The sequence below is a fragment of the Ahaetulla prasina genome, chromosome 1 (genome assembly GCF_028640845.1).
Source record: "Ahaetulla prasina isolate Xishuangbanna chromosome 1, ASM2864084v1, whole genome shotgun sequence".
Lineage (NCBI taxonomy): Eukaryota > Metazoa > Chordata > Lepidosauria > Squamata > Colubridae > Ahaetulla > Ahaetulla prasina.
In genome coordinates, this window is record NC_080539.1 from 303,757,308 (window position 1) to 303,780,282 (window position 22,975).

Here is a 22,975-nt window from a genome sequence, read left to right on the forward strand (position 1 = left end):
TCTCTTTGTGGAAGGAATATACTCCACTACAATTGTTCAAACAGTCACCAATAGTGTCTCTTCCTCCTGGCACATTTTGCACTATTGGTATTCATACATAAGCAATGTGTTACAACTTGACATGGAAGCTGATTCACACAGTAATTTTCATATAGTTGGCTTTCCCCACGAGTCGGTTGGGGAATGCTAATTTCACCTTGTGAGGTCAGAATGGAATCATCTGATGTGATGTCTCATCATATCCTGGTCCAGCCCCAGTTTCCTAATATTCAGGATGTGTTTTGCTGTAATCACTACCATGCTGATTTCACAAGGACTGGGCACTTGGCTGGGCTTGGTACTGCATAGCAAGTTCATCCAATTAACCTCTAGCCTGCAGGAAGGGAAACATGTGAAGCAATTTATTCTGTACAGATTGCTTTGCATACTTGAGTCCCAGGGAAGTCAAAATAGAACTGTGGCTGTTTTGCATCTGTAGGGATTAATATTTGTTATTTGGGAATATTGCCAATCCTAATAGATGCTGTTGTTGGTTTGCTGCTGGCAGAGTTATTTTTGGGCTTGTAGATCAATAATATTCAAGAATGAGAAATTAATGATTTATGGACCATGAGGGATTCTATACATTCTGAACAGAACACTAGAGAAGCAGGAGAAACGACAACCTTTTGTATATACTGTTCACAGCTGATGAAGCTGTTCAATCAAAGGACGCAGACATGGAGTTGAATAATTTAATAAGTCTATGTGTGGTCACATGCACACTTTCTTTTGCATTTGAGGACTACTCTCTGATGGTATCTGTTATCTACCAAGATTATCTAATAATATTCATATTTATATATCTCCCTCCAGTAAAGTTCCATGTCTGGGTTTTTTGGCTGAACATTCAAATTGCAGTTTTGCTAATGGTTTTCTTTGGGTTGTTTGTGTGTGTGTGTGTGTGTGTGTGTGTGTTATTGGACAGAAATCCCATTACTGCATTTCTCAAGCTTGATGATGTGCGGGCATCTTCATGGAGGCTGTGGGACACAAGTTACAAAAAATGTTTTATCATATCATAAGGCAAACACTGTTCCTCAAGTGTTTGTGTGCACCCATAAAACAAATTTAAGGAGAGACAGAGATAATATCATGAAATCACATCAACTCTGCTCATTTTTAGGAAAATTGTTAAGATCTGGCTCTTCCCCCAGGCATTAGGGGCCAATTGAGACCAAGAGCCCTTTCGGTTATTCTGTTATCTTGCTTGGTCACCATTATGTATTTTATATTTATATATTGTATATACTTTGTGTTGTATAGTGTATGTGTGTGTGTGACTATTTTTTTAATGTTGTATGCCATGCCAGCCAGAGTCACACTGTTTGAACTGGGCAGCCTTATAAACCTTGTTAATAATGAAATAATAAATATGTCATCTTGCTGTTATTGTTTTTAGGAAAAGATGCTAAAGTTTCCAATGGAAAAAGTAATATGTAATAGCAATATCTCATTAGGAGATTTTCCAGACATAAATGCAATCCTAATAATCCCAGCACGATGAGCCCCGTTATATACTATTTTAGTCAGGGACATTCAGCTGCAAGCAATTTTGAAATATAATCCTATTGGTCTGTTGTGTTCATGGACAGGAAAATGCACCTTCAAGGCAGTGAACACTTAAGAGCAGTAATGAGTTTCAATTTCGGTCATTACTGGTTCGCTTGTGGACGTGCATGCGCTCACATACGTGCACGATGCTTCTGCACATGCACAGAACTTCTGCGCATGCGCAGAGATGTCCAGGCAGGCGGGTGGAGCCTCCCGCTGCCACCGCTACCGGTTTGCCTGATCCGGGGTGATCTGGTAGCAACTGATCTGCTTAAGAGGTGGTCTCTTTTTTATTGGAGGGGTTTTTAGATTCATCCCTTTCTTGCTTAGAAGGGTGCTGCTGGTATATACTGAAGAGTTGTCAGAAAAAGCCACTCTAGGAATCTTAAAGGCAGAATGTAGAACATAGGGAAAGGCTAGCAATTGATTCTCTTTTATTTTAGTGAAGTGGGGAAAGAGATAACAATTTAGACTTGCTGGGGCAGCAGAACAAGTCACTCTGCTCCTGATGTGCTTGAGGAATTCTTGGCCAGAAAGGCTGAGTGCTGATTGTCTAGTGGGTCCCTGTGAAATGTTGCCTGACAAATAAAAAGGTCATGCCATCCATACACCCAAATAAATATAAAAACAGTCCAAGCAGCCTAGATCAATCTCAGGTACGTTTTCAATGTCTGCTCTGATACTGATTTTATTGAGTCTTACCTTATCTGGAGAAGACACTCTGTAAACCAACCCCAGTTGCTATTAACTTTTATCCCTTTCTGGCTGACCATTTAGACTGTCCAGAGCTTTAGAACTGAAGGAAAAAAGCATCCTACTGATGATGCAGCAACTCCTTAAAGCAGGGGTGAAATGCTCCTGGTTCTGACCAGATTGCCCAATCTAGTAGCAATGGCAGCGAGTGATTCGGAGAACCGGTAGCAAAAATCCCTGCTCCCCCCCTGCCCATGCCCAGCTGAGCCGCGTGATCATCAGAGTTGTTTTTTTTAAAAAAAAACTTTTAAAAGCATTTTTTCTTCGGCCGAAAAAATGCTTTTAAAAGGTTCTGGCGATCCGAGCTGAATTGCCTGATCGTCAGAGGCTTTTTTCTTTTAAAGGCAAAAAAAATGCTTTTAAAAGAAAACAAAAGCTTCTGATGATCAGGCAACTCAGCTGGGATTGTCAGAACCTTTTAAAAGCATTTTTCAGCTGAAGAGGTTGTAGAAAAATGCTTTTAAAAGTAAAAAAAAAAGTTGGCCACGCCCACCCAGTCACATTACCACCCTCACCAAGCCATGCCCACAGAACTGGTAGTAACAAAGTTTACATTTCACTACTGCCTTAAAGTAGTTGTATTGGAAATTCCACATATTGCCGTGTGTTCTTTGGAAAGGATGCCTTTGAGATTACAACATTATTGAGACATGCTACATGTTGGGTGCTTTGCGTTCAGGAGGGCCTTTACCCCTCTAACTCTGAAGCTTACATGCTGTTTCTTCTCTGTCCCATTTGTAGTTCTCCATATCTCCAAATCTAATCACACAAACACTGACATTTATGTGTTGTTGTTGTTTTATTAACAGAGAGAAGAAACTCCATACAGACTCCTCACAGTTAGAATACTGAGAGCCAGAAATATACAGAAGGCAGACTTACGTAAGTATCTCTGTTGTTACTGAACCCCCAATCCTTATAATTTGTATTGATATATTGACCATCATTTGTGTTGTAAATGTTGTACCTTGATGAACGATCTTTTCTTTAAAGGCAAAAAATGCTTTTAAAAGAAAACAAAAGCTTCTGATGATCAGGCAACTCAGCTGATTGTCAGAACCTTTAAAAGCATTTTTCAGCTGAAGAGGTTGTAGAAAATGCTTTTAAAAGAAAACAAAAGCTTCTGATGATCAGGCAACTCAGCTGATTGTCAGAACCTTTAAAAGCATTTTTCAGCTGAAGAGGTTGTAGAAAATGCTTTTATAAGGTATTTTAATTTGTATATTGTGTTGTTTTTACTTTTGCCTGTACACCGCCCTGAGTCCTTCGGGAGAAGGGCGGTATAAAAATTAAATAAAATAAATAAATAAATAAATGCCCACAGAACTGGTAGTAACAAAGTTTACATTTCACTACTGCCTTAAAGTAGTTGTATTGGAAATTCCACATATTGCCGTGTGTTCTTTGGAAAGGATGCCTTTGAGATTACAACATTATTGAGACATGCTACATGTTGGGTGCTTTGCGTTCAGGAGGGCCTTTACCCCTCTAACTCTGAAGCTTACATGCTGTTTCTTCTCTGTCCCATTTGTAGTTCTCCATATCTCCAAATCTAATCACACAAACACTGACATTTATGTGTTGTTGTTGTTTTATTAACAGAGAGAAGAAACTCCATACAGACTCCTCACAGTTAGAATACTGAGAGCCAGAAATATACAGAAGGCAGACTTACGTAAGTATCTCTGTTGTTATTGAACCCCCAATCCTTATAATTTGTATTGATATATTGACCATCATTTGTGTTGTAAATGTTGTACCTTGATGAACGTATCTTTTCTTTTATGTACACTGAGAGCACATGCACCAAGACAAATTCCTTGTGTGTCCAATCACACTTGGCCAATAAAAAATTCTATTCTATTCTATTCTATTCTATTCTATTCTATTCTATTCTATTCTATTCTATTCTATTCTATTCTATTCTATTCTATTCTATAACACTAGATGGACCATTCTTTGTACACATAAATTACATTGACAAGGGTACCTAAATCTTATGGAGGAAAGCAGAAGATACGATTCATAGTATAATTTCCTTATAGCTGCCATGTAATGTTCAACAATGTCTATGGAGATTCTCAGTCATCCAGGTCATGGTTGTCCCCAAGGTGCTTTTTCAAGAGGCAACTGGACTTTCTTGTTTTCCTTTGAAGATGTTTCACTTCTCATCTTAGAAGCTTCTTCTGCTCTGACTGGATGGTGGGGAATGGAAGGTTTTATATGCTGGTCATTTGCCTTCTTTTAGAGAGCCGTTGAGGCCACTTGGAGGTTCATCTGTGTCCTCAGGGTCACCTGAGCAGTGCAAATGTTTTCAAAGAACAAGCAAAATGTTTTCAAAGAAGAACAAGAAAGTCCAGTTGCCTCTTGAAAAAGTACCTTGGGGGTAAAATTCAACAAGTGTATAGCTGTAATGAGCAACTCTTTTTTTCTGTTGAAGGCTGTGTTCACTCATTTGTTGAAGATTTAAGATGGTAAGAGAATGGAGCCAATCCCTTCTCTCTTTTTTCTTTAAAACTATCACCTTGTGCTATAAACATTTTGCCTAGGAATCACGTTAAATGACCAGAAGCCCTGATCTTGCTTTTTCCATGGTGTTCACTGTATGCTTCTCTCATACCACCTACAAGTCCTCTTTGTCATCTTAGTTGTGGAACTAGTAGAGCCTTTTTAAAATAAATTCTTGATTGTGTTTTTTAAAATCAGAGTCCGTTATCTACAAACATGCAGTTTAGTGCATGTATGGGGAAGTGGTACATAAAAACAGCATAGATCAAGTGGGGTAAGGGAATCAAAGCAAAGGATACTTGCACTCAGAAATTATATGTATATACTGTGTTTGCTAAGTTGATTGGGAAAATGCAAGCACTGGGGACGTATGAGTAGACCCATTTCTGCTTCAAAGGCTTGTGCTGGGGGAAGGACAGTTGGGTTGGAAATTCTGTAGAACAGATGAAAAGGCATTTCTTGGACAGTCAATCCTTACTCATATCTGGAAAGCTGCCTTGTACTGAATTGTTGTTTATTTTGTATTTTGAGGTTTTATGGTGTATTAATGGACAGGAAAAGCTTTTACTTTAATACTTACCTGCTCAGAAGTCACTGTTGCAAAATGGATGGCCATATAAATAAATGAATAAACTTGGGTGCCTGATCTACAACAATCCCATTTCAAAATGAAATATAATGCCAAATAAAATAATGGTATAATCATCACAGAGTTAGTTATTTGGCACAAGCTAAACTAACTGGCTACTTATTTTAAACAAACTAAAAATGGAAGTTGAAAGAAAGGAGCATTTTCTCTTCTAATGTTTGGTTACTGTTCTAGACTTGAAGAAACTGAACTGACAGAAGAGTCAGCAGAATACAGAATAACAGAGTTGGAAGGGACCTTGGAGGTCATCTAGTCCAACTTCTTGCCCAAGCAGAAGAGCCTATACTATTATGGACAAATGGCTGTCCAATCTCTTCTTAAAAACTTCCGGTGTTTTTAATTGTTAATTGTTAATTGTTCTAACTTTCAGGAAATTTATCCTTAGTTCTAGGTTGGATCTCTCCTTGATAACTTTCCACCTGTTACTTCTTGTCATTCCCTTAGGTGCTTTGGAGAATAGGTTTTCCCCTCTTTGTGACAGCCTCTCAAATATTGGAAGACTGCTATCATATCATCCCTAGTCATGTCAGACTCTTAAGAGACTTAAGACAATATACTTATAGCACTTAGCAATAGCACTTAGACTTATATACCGCTTCATAGTGCTTTACAGCCCTCTCTAAGTGGTTTACAGAGTCAGCATATTGCACCCAACAATTTGGGTCCTCATTTTACCCACCTCAGAAGGATGGAAGGCTGAATCAACTTTGAGCCTGGTGAGATTTGAATTGTCCAAATTGCAGTCAGCCGGCAGTCAGCAGAAGTAGCCTGCAATACTGAACTTTAACCATTGCACCACCATGGCTCTTCCAATGAGGAAACCCATGGCCCTGTTTATATCACATGCTTCAAGAAGGTAGGGGAGAGATGCCTGTGTGTTATGCAGATATGAGGGTCTGTCTAGAAATTCTCTCTTTGTGGCCATTTTGTTTTCATTCTCCTATATGCCCACTGGAAGGTGAAAAGGGAGACGAATACATGATAACTCTCCAGACGCTGTCCATTATGATGCTGGTTACAGCTGTATTAATGTGCTGAGGTTCCCCCCTCAACCCAAGGGAGCAAGACTCTGTATGTATCGGGGGTGGGGGGAAGAAAGTGGGGGCTAGAGAACTAAAATATAGCCACCCAAATCAAACATCTCTCAGTTTGTGTTGACCGCAGGTGAAAGTGAATGAATTGACTGAAAGAAAAGATCACTAGGGTAGTAGTTTCATGAGAAAAGTCTACTGATGTATTGGGAAAAGAAGAATGACAGGTAAGGGACAAAAACCATGGCACACATATATTGACTTCTTTAGGAAAAAAGAGACCAATTCACAACATCAAAATTCTCTGACATCATGACTTCCCTTAAAATGGACCTTCTGGAAGGTCCCAAATAGTAAGACGATATATTCTGAAATCCACTGCTTTCCTCAAATATTGCAAATGGTTATATTGAACAATTGTATAACTTAGCCCATTGCTGGGCACTGAGAAATTAATCATGATTTATTATAGCCATTATGGGTTTACTGTAATAATATCTATATAGTCCTTCAATAACAATTCTTAAGATGAGTTTTATATAAAAATGTGTGAATGTCTAGAAGGGAGCCCCACAATCAAAAAGGAAGTGAAGCAAATCCAACGATAGGGATGAGGTTGTATATTCTGCTCTGGAGAACTAGATTATTTGGTATTTGAGCTGTCATTACTGAATTGTCTATGTAATTATGCTTTGAACTAGGACAGTGATGGCGAACTTTTTCGGCACAGAGTGCCAAAATGGTCGCACAGAAACATTGCAGGCGCACTTGTCGGGGCCACCTCCGGAAAAGCTGAACTTCTGGGTTCTAGCATGCATGTGCGCCCCATGATCAGCTGCCTGGTTTGCATGTCGGTTTTCGGAAGTCGAACTTCTAGGTTCTGGTGCGCATGTGTACCCGACAATCAGCTGGTTGGCATGTATGCGGAGGGAGTTTTTCTGCAGTGCCACACATCCGAAGGGATCGCACTCTGGGGAAGCTGAACTTCTGGATTCTGGCGTGCATGCGCACCCGACAATCAGTTGGCCAGCATGCATGTGCACATAAGTTTTCGGCACTGCCATGTGTGGAAAGGATAGCTGATCATTGCATGCGCACCAGAAACCCAGAAGACAAACAGGTAGGGCTGTGCGTGCCGGGTGACATGGCTTCATGTGCCACTTTGAGCACATGTGCCATAGGTTCACCATCACAGAACTACGATTTCATCTTTTTCCTTCCAAGGTCCTTGTTTTCCAAGAGAAAGGATGGTTTCCTATGTTATACATTGTATAACAGCTCTTGGCAGAATGAGAAAGTTGCCTAACTACTTCAAATGGCAGATATTAGGAGAGGGAGGAATTGGAAGGCATAAATTTGGATGCCATCTATGCTGCTATGAGCTCCCTAAGTCATCCTAAAGAGTGTGTAAAAGTTTCATTTTGAATTGTATCAAGCTGAAAACTTTGCAAAATGTCGTATTTTTAAGATCAGAACAGTGCTTTGAAATGGGAAATCAGATCTGGAAACATGATCTCTCTCAAACTTGAGACACTTCAAAGTGCTTGGAAAAAAACCCTTTTCACATGCAGGATTGCAATCTGTTACTCATGCTTCATGAGACACTTCAAACAGCTTGGAAAGATGTACTGCACATCCCCAGTTATCCCACCCTTCTCAAATATGACGAATGATGCTGAAATAAAATGTAATGGTCGCCTTTGCATCATTGTTGGAAGTCTTGGTTGGGCTTTGACTACTGTATTTGCTAAGATTAACTGTGAGGCAGGTGGTGGTGAGAAGAAAACATTTTACAGGGTAAAAAGGCTGGTTACTCTGTCACTGCTAAACAAAATATAGCCAATAGTATTCAAATTACATACTTAATTCTAATGATTTGCGGTAATGGGCTTGCAAAGGGAGATTTTATGGCAGTGTACAGATTCGGCTTGACTGTTTTGAACTACTTCATCTTGACTTCATTCATTTGAAAAGCGCACCATTCCTTTGTTTTAACTTAGCTGCTGATGCAAACAAGGAGATTGCAATCTGCTGAGTTAGAGTAATTACCTTTCCTGGTGTGGTATTGTACACTAAGTTAGTGCAGGGGCTGAACTATAGTGGTCAGGCCCAATGGGCTGGTTTTGATCTTATGCTTGAAGAAACCAGAACTTGTCTCACTGTTGTCTTCTACTGTAATGATTCTGATATGGAAACTAGCTCTACTACAAACACATCATAAACATTTAATGAGTTTTCTGCCACCCTACAGACTTTCTGTTCTCACTTCATCTACATTTGTAAAAAAACATTTTTTTTTCTTCCACTCATGCCTTCTGCAGTTTACGACTGACTCTTAGACACATAATACAATTCATGTTCTGATTGTTCTGGTGTTAAAGGATTGCCGGTCACGATTTCCCCTTCTTATTCTATAGTTACAGAATCTGATTGCTATGTATCTCTTTTACTACCAACTTCTTCAAGTGAAGTAGTTAAGACAGAAACTGTTCCCAATTCAAAAAATCCTGAGTGGAATCAAGCTTTCACCTATAGGATCGACAGCCGTATAAAGGTATGATTATGTATTTTTCTTTTTGCCATAAATATGAACATTCAGACAGGTTTCACACTCTCTCTCAGACCAATTTTTCTAGTGTGAAAACTTACCTAAAGGACATGGAAGCATTCATGAACAAATGTCATTAGGTTTGGAGAGAATTCCCAAGATTTGCTGAAGTACAAAGTCTTTAGGAGCAAAACATCCGTATTAAAATCCCTTTCCCAAAACCTACCATGAATTATATAATGGCGGAACATGAAATGCTTACTGATTATTGCGATGGAACAGTGAGGTACAGGGTGAGGGACTGTGTAGTATGTTTGTAGGAAAAAAAACCCATGTAAATCTGTGGTGGCAACAAAACTAAGCCTGATGGCGGAGAAGAGTCCTCCATTCCTCTACCAGCAATAAAATACCTTATGCCACCAGACTCCAAATTTTGGGCTTAGACAACTTAGAACTACGCCGACTTCAGTATGACCTAAGCAAAGTACATAAAATTATCTACCACAATGTCCTACCTGTCAATGACTACTTCAGCTTCAATCACAACAATACACGAGCAAATAATAGATACAAACTCAAGGTAAACCGCTCCAAACTCAATTGCAGAAAATACTTCAGTAACAGAGTGCTCAATGCCTGGAATGCACTACCTGACTCTGTAGTTTCTTCCCCAAACCCCCAAAACTTTAAGCTTAAACTGTCTACTGTTGACCTCACCCCATTCCTAAGAGGTCTGTAAGGGGCGTGCATAAGTGCACCTGCGTGCCTACCGTCCCTGTCCTAATATTCCTTTTTTACTTACTCTTTTCATGTATTCAAATTATGTTTATACTTTTACCTGTTATCTTATATATGATTGACAAAATAAATAAATAAAATAAATAAAATAAACAAAGTTTATTAAAGGCTTAAGCTTTTGTGAGCTTCTGATATGTAGCATGTTTGGGGATCTATGAATAAACACTAATAAGAAATAATTACTATTTGCTTATAGTTTTAATTGCTACAATTATTTAACAAATGTTAAACTAACAAATATTAGACTCCTTCTGATTTTTAATATCTTTGGGGATCTTTTGGAATGCACTCAGCTAATATGTCATAGTACCAAACTTGGTAATATTTACAACAGAGGAATGGATGGTAAAGATTATGGAACTTGCTGAGATTGCCAAATTGACTTCTTTGTTCAGACAAAGAACAATATCTAAGTAAATTTTTGACTGTTGAAAAGGGACTTAGGCACTTTTTGAGTAAAAGAAAAAAAGGAACATTATTTATGATTTTGATGATTAGACAGGATAGGTTATAGAAAAAAGAGAGCCATGGTGTAACTTTAGAGAAAGTGCTAAATTTATAATCGTACTTATAACTAGTATAAAGAAAATCGGAATCCACTTCTTTGTATCTTTTTCTTTTTTTGTTCCTTGCACTTTTAGCTTTCTTTTCGGTTTTTCTTTTTTCTTTCTTGCTCTGTATTAATTTGTTTCTTTGTTTTAAAAACTTTTAAATAAAATTATTTAAAAAGGGAATAAACACAAGGCTATGAATTCTAATCCTACTTTAGATGTGAAAGCCAACTGGGTGACTTTGGGCCAGTCACTCTCTCGCTGCCCAATGTACCTCACAGATAGTTGTTGTGTGAAAAATAGGAGGAAGTAGTATTAAGTATATTTGCTGCCTTGATAATAATTATTTAATTCATTTATAAAATACGATACAGGTGGGATAAAAATAAATAAATTAAATTAATAATTGGTTCTACATTTGAAGCAGGCGTGTGACATCTAACAGAGAGAGACTAGTATGCAGTATAGATTTATTTGCATGCAGTTAACCTGGATGACTGATCACTAATACACAGAGGGAAACATTTTTGCAATGCTTAGCTAAATAATTGAAATTCTTATTTGCTCATTATTATAATTTCTAGATCTCTGCAGTAATTTCATCTGAATGATAGGGCAAACCCTGGTTAGCATTTGAGTAGGAGGCCTTCAGGGAATGTTAGAGTTGGATGTTGGAATGGGAAGTCAGACAATCCTCTCCAAAGAAGGCAGAGGAGAATCAGTTCTGCATTATTCATAAAATCCCTTGAGCTGAGCTTGACTTAAAGGAGACCGTCTCCTTTCGATTTCTAGCTCCGTTTTAATTAATAAGATGATTTATAAAATTAAATCCAGATAATACAACTGGATAAAGCAGCATAAATGCACCATTCCAAATATCTGACAAATAATCATAAAACCATCCTCATCCTCATCATTGCCTTCAGTCACTTGGTTGAGTTAGGCGGTCAGAGAAATTGAATAAATAAATAAATCTTCGTCATCATCCCTTCCAAGAAGCTAGCAAAGATTACAAATGAATATTCTTAGGATAATGAGTTCATAGCTACTGTAGATTAAGGTCCTTGCAGCCCTACACTGTTCTTTGCATAGACTCATTTTAATTTTTTAATATATCAAATTTAGAAACCACACATCTCCCTCACAGAGTGACTCCTTATGATATACTGATTTTTAAGGAAGATAAATGAGTCAACAACATTATTTTTGAGGGGGTTAAAAAACCCTGTATGGGCAACATGATGATATATATGTCAAAGAATATATATTGCTTGCTTATATATGCTGGTACTTAGCATGTATAATTCTTGTAATGTCAGATGAGTGAATTGAAACATTATCTTATGACTGCAGAGAATCAATATTAGTTTTCTGTCCAGGGTCTGATCAAAATTTTCAATAAATAATAGATACTATTAACAGCTGGTTTGATATTTATGCGGATTGTAACATATTTCTCTTGTACATTAAACACATTTAATGTTTTTGATATACAAGACAAGAAATTGATGGTGAGGATGTAATGCAGTTGCATGTTTTTTAACATTAGTTATTAATGAATATAAAAGAATTCTTGCAAGTAGTAGGTTTGAGGACTATTTGGTTGATGGATTAGAAAAATATTTTAGGCTGAATTAGAAAAAAGACATGTAGTGCCTTTTACTTTAAAATTATGTTTATTCAAATTCTAGTATCACTGCCTTTGGTTTTTTATCACTGAACTGTGATTGCTTTAGTATTTACAGAATGTAGTGTCAAGGTGTCAGAACAAAGGATTTTGTCATGTAAGGCTGAGAGAATGTATCAGAAATCTAGACAAGATTTTACTGATTGTAACTAGGACCAGAGCTACTTAGGGATAAGGTGCCAGATGTTATTGAGCTCCAATTCTCATCAACTTTAGTAAAGGAAGATGGAAGTTGCAACTGAACATCTGGAGGGGCACAAGATGTCTACCTACAGATTTATTTTAAGGATGAGTGATATATTTTCTTCAAAGTTATGTTATTTATTTTATTTGTGTACCTCAATCAGTGGTATAATGCAGATTTTAATCTGTATCTCTCTTTTTGGGAGTTTCCTAGAACTCATTTTATAGGCTTCAACATAAAGTATAATAGTTCATTTCTTAGTTAAATTGTATTAAATAATATTATATTATCATTAGAACACTCTGCACTTGAAGCTCTGTGATGAAGATAAATATACCAAAGATGATCATCTTTACACAGTTCTATTTGATGTTGGAAAACTCCGTACAGGACAAATGACTCGTGTGAGCTTCAAACTAAATCCAGAAGTAAGTGGGGAAATGGTGCTAAAAATATAAAATGAAACAAATACAGATAGCCCTCAACTTACAACAGTTTATTTAGTGACCGTTCAATGCAGTGGTGGGTTGCTCCCTGTTCTGTCCAGTTCTTGAGAACCAGTAGTAAAATCGGCGGGAGGCTCTGCCCACCTGCCCTGTTGTCATATTTTGCAAACCAGTAGTAAACGTAAGTAGAACCCACCCCTGGTTCAATGTTACAACATCACTGAAAAAGTGACTTATTTATGACCTAAAGGTCGCAACTATTTTTCATAGTTATGACCTTTGCAGCATCCCCATGATCACATGATCAAAATTCAGATGCTTGGCAACTGGTTCATAGTTATGACCTTTGCTGTGTCCTAGGGTCATGTGATCGCCTTTTGAGACCTTCTGACATGCAAAGTCAATGGGGAAGCCAGATTCACTTAACCAGATTACTAATTTATCAATTGCAGTGATTCACTTAACAACTGTGGCTAGAAAAGTCATAAAATGGGGAAAAACTCACTTAGCAAATGTTTCACTTAACAACAGAAATTTTGGGCTCAATTGTGGTTGTGAGTTGAGGACTACCTGTACGCTTTGGCTTTACTGCTGTATAACTGAACTTTACTCTGTTAAAATCCCTTCTATGTTTGTATTCAAATTACCTGAATCTATAAACATCTTCTTAAGTATGCATGTACTGTAGGAATCCAATGAACAAACAAATTAAACATTTCATCAATGTTGTGTAGAAATTCTGAGAAAAATATCTCTTCCATTGTTTGTGTTTTAAGAACAAACATAATTGTAGATTTTGTTGCTAATCTTAGCCAAATTGTTCCTTCCTAACCTAAAAGATTAAAATTAAACATAAATTGATTGAAACTGAATTATTTTCAGATGAGGAAGTAAGCCATAGTTTACCAACCATGGTTTAACTGCAGTTTATTCAACACAGTATGATCACCCAGATAAATCACTGTATAATTCATACACATGGAATTGATACAATTATATTTGGGTATTTTAGGAACAGAATTGAATTGAATACTTTATTTAGCCAAGTGTGATTAGACACACAAGGAATTTGTCTCTTAGTGTACCTGCACTTAACACTTAGTGTAAGGCAACAGACAAAATGATAATAATACCAATAAAAGGAGGAAGTAAAGAAGACAATAAAAGGAATATATAATAATACTACAGCCACATTCTATGTGTCCAAATAGATAGAACTATGAGGTATTTAGCAGATTGATGTGGGAAAGAAACTGTCCCTCCATCTAGTTGTCTTGGCATGCAATATCCTATAGCCGTGATGGCGAACCTATGGCACGTATGCCAGAGGTGGCACACAGAGCCCTCTCTGTGGGCACATGTACTGTTACTAGCAGCTCTTCCTGGTTCCATTGCATGCATGTGCACCGGCCAGCTGCTCTCTTCCGGGTTCTGGCACGTGCATGCACGCTGGCCAGCTGGTCTTCTAGAATCTTCCTAATCTGAAGGAAAACCAAAAGCTATCACTACACTCTTCAAAATACAATATCTTTCCACAATGCCATTACAATAAATTAATATTATTTGGAAAAGGTAAATTGTTTTTCGATGAGAATCATTCTTTTTACTATTTTTTTTAATAGACGGAAGAAGAGCTGGATGTTGAATTCAAATTGCAAAGCATGTGAGTACAACCTTTAAAGCTATAGTATATCCCTTAGAGCTGAAGGGTGCTATAGAGAAATTATAATTACTAGAAAAATAATTGGTATGCATAGGGTCATCCTTCTGTATGTAGGATAGAGAAATTTCTGCAGTCTAATAAATTATCCTGTCAGTCACTCCAAAGGCATGCTATAACAGCAAGCAGCTGAAGTCATACTACATAGAGCAGGGGTCTCCAACCGTGGCAACTTGAAGACTTGTGGATTTCAACTCCCAGGATTCTGGGAGTTGAAGTCCACAAGTCTTCAAGTTGCCAAGGTTGGAGACCACTGACATAGAGAAACAATCTCTTGACTCCATGGTGCTTCAATCAGGAAGTGCACAGGCAGACAGACTTCTTAGGCAGAGACAGACAACAAAATTGGTCAAAGGAAAACACAAAGGAAACTGACTGTAGAAATATATTTAAAAATCACAGTAGAATGGAAGTTGTGTACCATGAAAATTATGACCAAGGAAACCCAAGTCAGCTGCTTGTGCTTGTAGCAAATGAATGTGCAGAGATTATAGGTGTCACAATGTACAGGTAATTGGGCAGTAAGGAGCAGAGAACAAATGTCAGTTGATGCATGGACTGAAAAACAGTTACGTGGTTTCAAAGGCTGTATCCAAATAAACTTTTAGAAATGCAATGGATAGTTCATTATGCAATTAATTAGGTGATTATGCGCAGCTTCCATATGACACATCTACTTTCATACTTTTGCATTGTGCAAAATTCCAGACTTGTAGAACTTCAGTTAAAAACAAAAGAACAAAAATGGCTTTGCATGCATTGTTCAACCAATGAACAAATGGGTAATTAATTGGTTTGATTGCTGGGCGAGGGACTTAGGGTCAGAAGGTAAAGAGGAAGTGTCCTCAAAGGCAATATTGTAGTTGTACTCCTTTCCTTCAGTGGGCAACCTCTTTGCTAGTAATTACTGACATGGTCTATGAATGAACTCAGTGATTACTTGAACTCACCTCAATTCAGTTTTGATTCAGTAGATGAAGTTATTTTTCACATCTGAAAATAAGAAGCAAACCAGACAACAGTTCTTGTTTCTCTGAGTCATATCTCAGATTTGTAAATTGTTGTATTGCTGACCACTAAAAGAGTTGTTGGCCAAGTATCATATGCTATATTCACATGCTATTCCTAAAGCTCTGCATTTCCATAGCAGTGGCTCCAAATCATACTACTTCCTTTCAGCCAAATCTTATCTCATGGCAATGGCAATGGTAATGGCAATGGTAATGGCAATAGAAGCAATGATTATTCCTTCATAAACTTGGAACAATGCAATGGCAAGAGTAAGAAGTCAGAAGAAATATGGTGCATCTTCAAAAAGTTAAGTTGGGTTGGACTTGATTAATGTTTGGATGAGAAACCACCTAGGAAATCCCAGGGTTGAAGACCAACCTAATCTGGAAGTTGAAAAAAACATCCCAAAAGAAAAAAAACATCTCAAAAGAACCAAAGAAGCTTCTTGGATAAGAAGCGAAACATCTTCAAAGAGAAAAACAGAAAGTCCAGTTGCCTCTTGAAAAAAGCACTTTTGGGACAACCATGACTTGGATGACTGAGAATCTCCATAGACATTTTTAAAAAAAACAGCACTGAAGAAGCTTATTGGATGAGAAGTGAAATGTCTTTAAAGAAAAACCAACTGCCTCTTGAAAAAGCACCTTTGGGATCCCAAAAGAAAGCAGTGGAAAATCACTTCCACATTGTTGTCAAGGAAACAACATGAATATGTCTACCTATTACGTTTACATACATAAACATCAGGAATCGAGATTGTCTTAAAGAAAACCTTAAGAAATCAATAGGGATGGTAGGAAATTACCAACCATAAAGCACATAAAAAACACAGCAACATGAAAAACTCTTTGGTATTTGGTTTTTCAATGTATTTCATATCTCCAGTGAGTACTTATTATTCTATATGTATCTGGAAGCTTTCTGAGTTAGAATCATAATGTGTAAGCTGAGTGTTAACAGGTGGGAAACTCATGTTTTGAACTTGGTAAATATGAATGTAACAGTATCAGTCAACCCAATGGACTGGTTCTAACCACATGGAGCAGCAATTCTCAGGATAGACAGCCGTAGATGAATCAAGAGGCTCCATGTATGGAGCCAGGCAATGAGTGAGAAGGTAAGTTACATTTTTATTTTGATTCTTCTCTAGTGTGTTTTTATTTTTACATATTCATATGTTGAGTTTCATGAATAACAATGCTTAATGCTCCTTCTATTTTCATAGGATCCAAAGACCACGTAATAGACCTGTTGTTAGCGCTGTTAGAAATCGTGAGACTCCACGTGATGGCATTCTTGCATTAGGTTCTCGCTGGATCAGTTGGTTGCGCAGTATTGATATTCCTAAACCTCCTGGATTTTAAAAGATTAAAGGAGCTGAGATTAAAAGCCTTCTTCTGGATCCTGGAAAACACAATGGTACATTATATTGTTTGAATGTGAAAATACTATTTAAGGCATATTTAAATAGTAAGGTGCCCTGCGGACATCATTAATAGCACTTTTTACCTTATGATTTATTCATTTATTTAATTTCTATAGCTGCTGCCCATCTCAATCCAACTGACTGAGTGGTGAACAATATCACAATTAAAATCAGAAAACACAAAAACGCTTACAAAGGCAATCAAGAATTATAATAATTATTAGGAGTCCTGGTGGCGCAGTGGTCAGTATGCAGTATTGCAGGCTAACCTTGCCCACAGCCTGGAATTCGATCCTGATGGGGCTCAAGGTTGACTTAGCGTTCTATCTTTCTGAAGTTCGTAAAATGAGGATCTAGATTGTTGGGAGCAATATGCTGACAAGGTATGCCTCCTGATCCTGCAAGCTAATGCTCCTTGGCTGACAGGGCCTGAAGCATCCCCAATCTACTAGACTAAATTCGATAGGCAGAAATTATTGGGAAGAACCCTTAGGTAATCTGGTCCCAAGCCAAATAAGGCTTTACAGTAACAACCAGCACCTTGACTTTCAAATAGAAATACACCTCCTGTAGTAGTGGTATTGCATGTGCTGTATAACTGGCACCGTTAACTCTTTGTGAAACCACATTTTGCATCAATTGAAGTTTCTGAATGCTCTTTAAGGGAACCTCCCATCCATTACAGTAAGCCAAACGAGGGGTAATGCGAGCATGAGTGACTATGAGCAAAGCTGCTCGGTCCAGAAATGAGTGTAACTGGCACACAGCCTGAAGGTGTGCAAAGGCCCTCCTAGCCACCACTGCCACCTGTTCTTCAAACAGGAGCCACAATTCCAAGAGGATCCCCAGATTAGGCACTGGGTCTGTCTGGGACAATGCTACCCTAACCAGTACCAAGAATGAAAGAGGTTTACTCTTTCTGTCTTAGTCTTCCTGAGAGTAGACTAAATACCCCACTTGCTTGGATTGAGTCAGAGCCCATTGCTTCCCATCCAGGCCCCTACAGCAACCAGATGCTGGGATAGGACATCCATGCTATCAGTCCACAGGTCTGGGGTGGAAATCAAACTCCCAAAAGCTTTAACCAAAAACTACCATTGACCTCACCCCATTCCTAAGAGGACTATAAGGGGCATGCATAAGTGCACAAAAGTGCCTACCGTTCCTGTCCTATTGTTTCCTTTCAGTGTATGTGCTTGTATATTATGTTGTGACAAAATAAAAAAATATATATAGCAAGGTATCATTTGAATGTTGCATTACCCAAAACTGTCAGTTCACCTCACCCAGCAGTTTTGTATGGCTATTAAACAGGAGAGGAGCGAGAACCAAGCCATGAGTCACTCTACACTGTAGAATCTGTGGCCTCTTCCCTCCTATCAATATTGACTGATATAGTTTCTACTAGGTCTGCAATTACCATCTTATGAAATGCAGGTGAAAGAGGAAATATTTTGGGGCATGAGTTTCTAGAAACTGGATATATTGAACAAACCCAAGATAACTCCATTCCTCTGATGTCAATAGCAATATAATTATATTTCTTTCCTGCTTTCCAACAGATTTGACGTTGTATTCCTAGACGTCATCAAGAAAACTGCAGTAAAGAAGACAGCTAAACAAAATTGTAAATAAAATGTGCAGAGGAATTAATATATATTAAAAGCCGATAAAAAAGAACATAAAAATATATTGTACATTGTTTTGTTTTTATTAAATAAATGGGCCTGATCTTTTTTACATTTTGATATAGCACTTACATTTTTTTTAACATTTACTCTACTAATTACACTATTGTCCCATGTTTTCATGCCGTTATTTTCATGGTCCTAATCTGAAGATGTGTGTCAGATGTATTATTTGTACACTTCATTTTCATAATGTAAGTGTTTACTTCAGAATGCTTGAAAATGTTTTTAGTCTTTGTTGTAGTGTGATTAGAGTGGTAAATTGGGAGTGGTGAGACTCAACTTCCACTCCAGCATCTACTATGTAAAAATTCACTGAGTGACTTTGGTTAGTCACACTCTGTTGTGACCCAGGCCCAAGTAGGTAGTAATAAACTTAGTCCATGGAAAAACAAACTTTATTTGAACAGCGTCATTCAACTCAAATGCCTCCCAACACAAATTCCTCAGTTATCTCACAAACCTTAGTCCAATTAGGCAAACTGACAAAGGCCCTTCCTGGCAAACGTCCAGAAGTCACAAAAACAAAGACGTATACGAAGCAGAAGATGAAGCAGAAGACGCAGCTACAATGTTGTTTTCCGGCAAAGCTGAAACACCGGTGCTGGTCTGTTTTAAGCCTTATGGGAGGGGCCAATCATCTCTTGGCCCTCCTCCCGAGTTGTCCTCTCTGCTTGAGCTGCTCTTGCCTTCTGGCAGCTCTTCTCATGCGTGCATTAGGAGCAGGTTCCTCCTGTTCCTCTGCCTCAGTACTATCAGTCTCTGGAGGCTCTGGAGTCCGCACCTCACTTTCCGATGGCCCTGGCCTCACCTCAGCCTCATTGCTGTCTGACTCCGTTGCCAGCTCCGTAGGCTGCTGACGGACCACAACACACTCAGCCTAGCCTACCTGACAGAGAATTAAGGTTGTGGAATCTTTGGTGGTCTCTGAGCTTGGTTGTTTCTTGCACACATTTAATTACCTGACTAGCTAACATATGCAGTGATCATATTACCTAGTCAGGGAATGAAATACCTACAAGCAAACAACCAAGCTCAGAGATCACCAAGGACTCCATGTAGCTCAAACCTGAATTGGGATTATTGTGGTGAAAAATTAGAGGAGGGAACGTTACATATGCCAGAACAAAAAACAGAAAATACCGGTCTCATATTAAGATCACATGAGGCAGTTGGTGCACAGTTTCTTTAATTTCATTTTACAGTGAATCAAAATGAAGCCTTCTCTAGAGTCATCTGGATTCTCTGGATCAGGGGTCTCCAACCTTGTCAACTTTAAGACTTGTGGACTTCAACTCTGGCTGAGGAATTCTGGGAGTTGAAGTCCACAAGTGTTAAAGTTGACAAGGTTGGAGACCCCTGCTCTGGATTGTAGTACTAGATCTGTACTTAATCTGCTAGATTAAGAAGATTAATGTCTTTGTTACTTATTAAAAGCCATAAAACACATATATTTAAACAGGCTTTTAAAAAGCCTGATGATTTAATTATGATGATAAAAAACTATAATAAGGATTTTTTTAAAAAAAAAAATTGTCCATTTCACATGGCAACAAAATATTGACAATTTTTTTTAAAGTTATAGCACAAAATAGATGGATTGGAGCAAACTGGAATAAGAAATCCAATCAATACCGTGTAGCACAATGGCCCATTGTACATGTTACATTGAACATTGTATTGATCCAAATTTAAAACAAAGCAAAATAATGTCAATAGGCAAGACTTACTCAGTGCAAATAGGCAGAGAAGAATTTGTAGTAGTAATAGAGTTTTATCTTCCTAGAATTCATAGGTATAGCGACTGTAGTAATGAAATAAAGAGATGTCTGCTCTTGGAAGAAAAACTATGACAATTCTAGATAAAATATTGGTAGACAGAGGTACATTATATACTGTGTGGTATTAACATATAGAGACACAACACATATCATACTATCACTGAAGGTACACTGAAGGTACATATTGTCAAGGCTGTGGTCTTCCCAGCTGCAAGCTACCCCTATGAAAGCTGACAATCAGAAAGCCTGACCAATTGATGCCTTCGACTGATTGCTTGGGAAAATTATTGAAAATATCTTGGATCACAGGAAGAACAAATTACTCAAGACTATTTGAAAGAAAACCAGATTGCTCACCAGCAACTCTAACCATTAAGCTTCAATTCCTAATGGTATAATGCAAAGGAAAGAATCATTGCTTCAAAAATTTGAGAACAATTTGAGAACAATTGAAAAAGAGGTTGAACAAAGACAACATGCTTATTATTACTGATAATGATCAAACACAAACTTACAAAAACTCAAATTAGTTACTGACATATATTTCTGGCACAATGATGTTCATTGGAAAACAAAGAGTTGTAAACAAGAAGAGGAACAAAAATATCTAGTGGGGGTGATGCAGTGAATCCTAAAGTATGCAGAATCTTGGATCTGGTGACCTTCTGGATATTTTCCAATCCTGTTGTCCTAAGAATCAAAAGCTGACCCATCTTGTAGCTGTTAATTTTGAAAAGTAGACATAAAGCAAGATATAATCTATAATTTCTCTACAATTTTTTGGATACCAGTGGGCAGATACTGCCAATTATATTATTTGTTTCCTAGGAAAATAACCTAGACTTTGAAATAAATAAAACCATTTTAAAGAAGCCTTTGAGTGAGATCATCATTTTGTAAGATTATCAAACAATAGGTTACAGATTAAAGAAAACATGGGCACCAGTACAATATTTCAGCAGAGTAATAGAACAATATAAACTTGGATTTTAGTTTTAATTAATAAAGTTAACTGGGGTTTATAACATTCTATCGTGGCATCCATCATGTAAAATATTATGACGGACTTAGTATATACTGTATATGACAAAAACAACTAAAACCAAACAGCCAATACAACTTAGTTGTATTAGTGTCCCGTGCGCTCTCACAGAGAGGGACTCCTCAGGGTGCCATCAGCCAGGCAGTGCCGTTTGGCGACACCCAGGGGAAGGGCCTTCTCTGTGTGGGTTCCCACCCTCTGGAACGAACTCCCCCCAGGACTTCGTCAACTTCCGGACCTCCGAACCTTCCGCCGCGAGCTTAAAACACATCTATTCATCTGCGCAGGACTGGACTAGATTTTAAATTTATATTGGTTTTAATGGGTTTTATTATATATACTTTTCTTTTTAATTATTTGGCTATGTGGAATAAGTTTTTTAATTGATATTTTATTCTGTATTTATATGTACTTTTTTTTTTGCCTGTGAACCGCCCTGAGTCCCTAGGGAGATAGGGCGGTATACAAATGCGAAAAATAAAATAAAATAAAATAAATAAATAGTGCTATTGGATAATCAGAAGTTGCTTCACTAAATAAGAAATTGAAACCCCACATTGTTGATGTTACTTAGTCTGGTAATGGAATGTCTGCAAGCAAACAAACAAGCTTAGAGAACATGGGCTGGAGCAGGCAGGTGGCTGTGGGAGGCTCATCTTCATGCAGCGGCACCAGTAGCAGGCACAGGCAATGGCATGGGGAAAAGGCAGGTGATCCCGATGCGCCATGCAGGCTGCAGAAAAGCCGACAGACATGAAGATGAGCCTCCCGCAGCCGCACACCCACCCATTCCACACCACAGTCTCTGTTTAAACAAGAAGAGGAGGAATTGTTAAGAGAGGCTTTAGGCCAGTGTTCCCCAACCTTTCCATCTTTGTGGACCGGTGACAGTGATGGTGGGGGGAAGGAAGAGAGGGGATGGTTCTGTGCAGGCAGCAGGCATGTGCTCGCCCACCACTTGCATGGCCCAGTTCTGAATGGCCTGTGGACTGGTACCAGGCTACAACTCAGGGACTAGGGACTCCTGCTTTAGGCCATGTTGTATTGAAAGCTAAAAACTTGTTAGAGTAGGAGGGCAAGTTCATACAATTCAAATGAAATAATGCACATATATTTTTATTATGCATTTTGCTGGATGCTTATGTCTCTTTAGTCTGGGAATCTCAAGCAGACTAACTAGCTTTGAAAACAATGAAACTCACTCTGTATATATTTACAAGTAAATCTGAATGTGAGGTCAGCTTTAAATAGTTAGCTAATGCTATTTTAATTGCATTTTTTTTAAGCCACCTTGATTATTTTTTTTTTTTTTATTCAAAAAGTTTTTATTGGTCAATAAAGGTTTATACAAATACATATCAGGTATGGTAAATTTTCATTTTTCTTATCCAAAATAAGAATTTTACTCAAATTTTTTAACACCTACAACAGCCATATGGCAAGCAGGTGACACGAAGTAGCTACGTTTACAAATCTTAAATACGTAATAAAGAAGGGTCAAGAATAAACAGAATATCGTACAAAAGAGAATAAGGAAAACCAACACAATCCCAAATATC

General features: G+C 37.9%; 1 protein-coding gene across 1 annotated transcript in view; it reads left to right on the forward strand.

Annotated features, from left to right (window-relative positions):
- Positions 1-22,975, forward strand: part of LOC131187593 (cytosolic phospholipase A2 epsilon-like) — a 57,635-nt gene that overhangs the window by 5,235 nt on the left and 29,425 nt on the right. The window contains exons 3-6 of the mRNA XM_058162019.1: positions 3,156-3,228; positions 8,952-9,088; positions 12,599-12,730; positions 14,371-14,411. Coding sequence (XP_058018002.1) covers positions 3,156-3,228; positions 8,952-9,088; positions 12,599-12,730; positions 14,371-14,411 — 383 coding nt within the window. The remainder of the gene's footprint in view (positions 1-3,155; positions 3,229-8,951; positions 9,089-12,598; positions 12,731-14,370; positions 14,412-22,975) is intronic.